Below are 4,956 nucleotides of genomic sequence, written 5' to 3'. Positions count from 1 at the left end.
AGGATGCTTCTCTGGGGCTGCCTTGGAAAATCACCAGTGTGTTTGCCAGCTGCTGGCTCGCACTGGCCCCGTTTTACCCATCAGGCTGTGAGATGTCATGTCCCAAATGTAGCGTATGGAGCTTGGGCTCAAAATATCTCTTTTCTGGGTGAAAGGATGAAAACCTCACTTGAACAGCGCCAAAAGCACATGAGCACTCCATGAGTTTGCTTATTCACGTGGCTGATGGGGAGCAACCAGCTCTGTCTACCCAGTGCGGCCCCGTCCTATCCCTCCCCGCTGCCACTGGGCATCCCGGGGACATTGAAGGTGGTGGCCTGTGGTTTCTTTGCCTGACGTCCATGGTGGCGTTTCCCCGGGGCTCTGTCCTCACTCTGACCTTGTCCTGTCTTCCAGATGTCCTGCTGTAACCCGTTCCCCTACAGAAGGTCCTGCCTGCCTTAGCCAGCCCGTTCTCCCAGGCATCCTGCCAGCGATGGCCTCGACCCCTCAGTGAAGGGTGAAAGGACGAGGAGCAAGTCCCCCCAACACCACCACGTGCCCCCAGGAGAGCCATGGAGGCCCCCCTGGATGTGCCTGTAGGGAACCTCATTGACTTCGATGCTGAAACGCCTCCCTGCATCCCCTCGGAGCCCTCCCCTCCCGCTGCCCCCAGTGACAACGGGCACCCGGGGGATGTGGCCGAGGAGGAGAGCGATGCCACCGAGTCGGCGGACAGCGAGAATGACATGGGTGGCTCTCCCAGGCGCTGGGGCAGCTACCGCCGCTCCTCCTCCAATGAGTCCTTCTCCTCCAGCCAGAGCACCGAGTCAGCCCAGGATGAGGTGATGGCTGAGCGCCGGGAGTTCATGCGGCATTACGTGGAGAAGATCTTCACCGGGGGGTGAGCGAGTGGGGCCAGCAAGCGCTGCTGCCAGGGGACATCCCACGGGGTGGGATCTGGCTGCCCTCCCACAGCAGGAGCATTGGTTTGTGTCTTTCCCCAGGCATGTCTAATGCAGCTTGTTGCTCCTGGCCATAACGTGGCATCGGAGCTAAGGGAGGGATGCAGGCTCCACTTCCCCCCCTCTCTTGGGCATGTCCCAGCTCATCTTTCACCCCCAACTTCCCTCCTCTCATCTTTCTCCCCTTTCCCATGCCAGGTGCTGGGGTGTCGCCATGCCGGGGTTCTTGCTGTGCTAGGGGTCTCCAGTTCCTCTCCTGCACTGGGCATCTCTGCTGATGCTCGGGCAAATGCCAGTGGCTTGTGCATGCCCCAGGGCCCTGCAGCAGCCCCTGCATCCCCCCCATCCCTGCATCCCCCTCCAGCTCCCATCGCAGTGGTCTCCGTAACACTGTGGCTTGGCGTGTCAAACAGGATTGAGCAAACAGGGCATGATGAGCAGCAACAGGGCTTGTTTTCGCTCTGGGGCAGAGTGCCTGTCTCTGGAGCTCAGTTTCTGCTCGGGTTGTCCTTGGCTCTTCCCTTCTCCCTCTGCCTTTGGTTTCCCCCCTGCCAGGGAGGAACAAAAGAGCAGCATAAGCCGAGGGATGACAAAATGAATGCTGCCCTTCACCTCTTCCTCTGCCTTCCTCCCGCACCAGGATGCTGCCGCTGAAAGGGTTGATGTGGGGGAGCCGAGCCGTGCTGGCTGGACGGGGATGCCAGACACTTTTTAATGGTGTTTTTTTTCCTTTTTCCCCATTTCAGGGAGGATTTGGACCAAGAAGAGAAGGCCAGGTTTGGCGAGCTCTGCAGCAGCGAGAACGGGAAGGGCAGGGAGTGGTTTGCGAGATACGTGAGTGCCCAGGTAAGGGGGGAGATGGGTGAAGAGCGGGTGGAAGATGGATACAGTGATCCTGTACCAGGGCTTTGGAGCAGCCTGGGCAGGGGAATTTAGCAATACCCCAAAGCAATGTTTTTGGAGGGCAGGAACTTGGGGGAAAGGAGGAACTTCAGTAGAGGGAGGTAGAGAAGTGAATAAACGCGTCTCGAGACGGTTAAATACAGGCTTGTTGCAACGTGGGGGTGGGGGCCTGAGGGTGCCCTCGCTGCTGCCCTGCAGAGCTGTGCTAAACCCTGGGCTTTGTGCCGGCAGCGCTGCAACTCCAAGTGCGTCTCGGAGCAGACCTTCTACCGCCTGATGCAGTCGTTCGCCCTCGTGCTGTTCGAGTAAGTTGGGGTTGGGGCTTTGTTGCCGCCACCGAAAGCCCCTGAGATTAGAGCCACAGCTCGAGGAGGGGCAGCAGCCCCAAGGCTGCTTGGGTTGCCATCGCTGCATGTCTTCACTGACTCCTCCCTCTGTGGCAGGTGTCACCAGATGGATGACTTCAGCCCTGCCAAGAACCTCATGACCATGTGTTTCACCTACTACTATGTGGGTAAGAGGTGTCTGACCCCTGGGGATTTGCTTGCGCTGGAGACCACTGGTGAAGCGTGCCCTGTACATGGGGAAGGGGATGGAGGGGTACCCAAGCTTGGCTTACTCTGGCCAATCTGGCCACTCTGGTCCACACTGAGTGGAAAAGAGCCTCCATGGCTGGAGACCCTCACTATATTCGTCATTGCCTCTAGCCAGGGATGTTTGTATGAAGCACTGCCCAGATGTTTGCCGACCCTAGGGAATGCCCCAGCCCAGGAGCACCTTGGCTTATTGCTGAGTGTGTGGTGGTCATTCCTTCATGGAGGTGCTGGATTTTCTATCCAAAATCGGAGGGAGGATAAAGACCTACAGGAGTTGCAGTGGGGTCTGGGCTGTTTCCATCTCGCTCTTGGTCTCTGCGGTGCACCCAGGACCACGGGGCCAACTCTTGACATGTCACCCACAGGCAAGACCCATGCACTGCCGTTGGAGGCCAAGGAGAAGCCCGTGGGCAGCATCGATTCGTACCTGAAGTCAGCAAACAGCTGGCTGGCAGAGAAGAAGGACATCGCTGAGCGGCTGCTGAAAAACACGTCGGCCAAGACAGAAAATGTCAAGGGCTTCTTCGGGGGCCTGGAGACCAAACTGAAGGCTCCAACCACCAAAAAGAGCAAGTGAGTACCACTCCTTTGGGTGGGCCAGGTGAGCTGAGGCAGGCACCCGTTATGTGACCAAGCCAGAAACCTCCTGGGTGTACGGCCACCGTGAGCCAGGGGTTGTCACAGCCATGGGAGGACAGTCTGTAGCCCGGTGCCATGCTTCATACTTTGGTCATTGGGCATCTCATGGTCTGGGAGTCCTGTGTCCCTTGAGCACAGAGATATGTGGGTCCAGGAGACGGTGCTGTTGCTTTCTGGTCTTCTGCATCCTCTCTGTACTGGGACCGACTGGGATGGACATCACAGTCTCTTAGCCACCTTTCTGGCCCCAGGGACAGTGGGATGAGAGCAGGGGTCTTTCAAATGAAGGTGCTCCCCTCACCAGGGCTTTGCCACATGAGCTGTCCGGGGGTCAGGCTTTTTGGGAGCTGACACTGATTTCTGTGCCACAGCGAAGGTGAGGACAAACCACCAAAGGAGACGCTGAAGAAGATGGGTGAGTGGAGCCAGTGTGGCTGAAGTAGGCATGGTCAAGGCATCCCCAGGGAAGGAGGGAGGGGTGGAAGTGGTACGAGATGGCCGGCATTGCTGGAGCTGTGGGGTGGGGAGAAGGGCTGGAAGGACTGATGCTGTCTCCTCTGAGCTCCTAGAGAAGTGCTCCAGAGGAGCCTTCATAGCTTCTTGTGTTGGAGCAATCAGAGCTCTTGTCCTGCAAGGACATCTTGTGGCATCTTGTCCTCGGTGGTACAGGTTGGAGAGGTTTAGGCATCCTCTGAGCCTCTGAGCTTTGGTGGTGCACCAGTGTCACCCCTGGTAGCTATATGTGCTACTAAACGAGTGGTCTGGTCCCTTGGGAATCCTCCTGGGACATCCAGGCCTTGATCAGAGCTAGTAACTGCCCACAAAGGGCAGTCAAACCTCCTCTTCTTGTTGCTGAGACTGTGTTGGGGATGAGGATTTGGTCTGCAAACCTTGTCATCACGGCTGCTTGGGTACCAAGCTGGCAGGGGGGCACCAAGTCTGGGCATGGGTGGGAAGGTGGGAGTCATCCAGGCTTCGACATGTACCTGTCTCCCCACAGTTTCCGTGCAGAGCCCGGAGGAGGAGGAGAAGAAGGGCGAGAAGATCTACCTGTACATGCACCTCAAGCAGCAGCCGATCTGGTAAAGCCTGCCTGGGGCGAGTTGGCTCCTGCCTAGTGTTGGTCTCCCGGCGGAGGTGATTTGTCCTCCTTGCCCTCACATTCCCCACACATCCATGAGGACTTTCAAGCTGCTGCTGCCCCTAGAAGGGGTGGCCACATCTTTTGCACATCCCTTGTGCTGGTGAGAATGTGTTTGCAGCCACACCAGGATCTGGTCCAAAACCTGGACCCGGTCTTGCTTAGATCCCCCTTGAACCACCTCTTGGCCTTGGGGGGACTCGGGGACAGATGGGGGGAGATGGGAGGTGGCCACCCCCAACATCTCCCTCTGCCCCTGCAGGCACAACCTGCGGTTTTGGAATGCCGCCTTCTTCGACGCCGTGCACTGCGAGCGCAGGAAGCGGTCCCCCACCACCAGGTAGGACATGTCCCCGTGGGAAAAGGAGATGCCATGTCACCTCCAGCCCTGCGGCGGTGTTTCCCCTGCCTCCAACAGCCCTAAGCATTACCCATCGTGGGGAAGGGCTCCGCTTTCTGCCCTGATTGCAAACCTGGCGCCGCTGGGTTGTGGGGTGGGCAGGTAGGACCTGCATCTTCTCAGGGATTTGGGAGCATAAAGGTTTTCTTGGGTGTATTACGTCATTTTTTTTTGCAAGAACAACGCCCTAGGGCTGTGCCCACAGAACCCAGCCAGGGTTCAGGCTATCGGTGCTTCATTTGCAAGCAGATCTGGAAAAAGATGCTCAGTGCAGCCCTTCAGGGCGGTGCAGCAGATGGGGAGGGACGCCCTGGGTCCCTGCTGTCCCCAGGA

The 4,956-nt window shown here is 58.0% G+C and overlaps 1 protein-coding gene across 2 annotated transcripts in view; it reads left to right on the top strand.

Moving 5' to 3' along the window:
* Nucleotides 1–554: 554 nt before the first annotated feature.
* Nucleotides 555–4,956, top strand: part of KIAA0513 (KIAA0513 ortholog) — an 8,512-nt gene continuing 4,110 nt past the window's right edge. For both annotated transcript variants that reach the window (XM_010135891.1, XM_010135890.1), the window contains exons 1-8: nt 555–883; nt 1,691–1,790; nt 2,079–2,152; nt 2,291–2,361; nt 2,809–3,016; nt 3,454–3,497; nt 4,083–4,164; nt 4,486–4,563. In XM_010135891.1, coding sequence (XP_010134193.1) covers nt 555–883; nt 1,691–1,790; nt 2,079–2,152; nt 2,291–2,361; nt 2,809–3,016; nt 3,454–3,497; nt 4,083–4,164; nt 4,486–4,563 — 986 coding nt within the window. The remainder of the gene's footprint in view (nt 884–1,690; nt 1,791–2,078; nt 2,153–2,290; nt 2,362–2,808; nt 3,017–3,453; nt 3,498–4,082; nt 4,165–4,485; nt 4,564–4,956) is intronic.

The sequence above is a fragment of the Buceros rhinoceros genome, unplaced genomic scaffold (genome assembly GCF_000710305.1).
Source record: "Buceros rhinoceros silvestris isolate BGI_N320 unplaced genomic scaffold, ASM71030v1 scaffold10185, whole genome shotgun sequence".
NCBI classification, from domain to species: domain Eukaryota; kingdom Metazoa; phylum Chordata; class Aves; order Bucerotiformes; family Bucerotidae; genus Buceros; species Buceros rhinoceros.
This window is presented reverse-complemented; position numbering and strand designations above follow the sequence as displayed.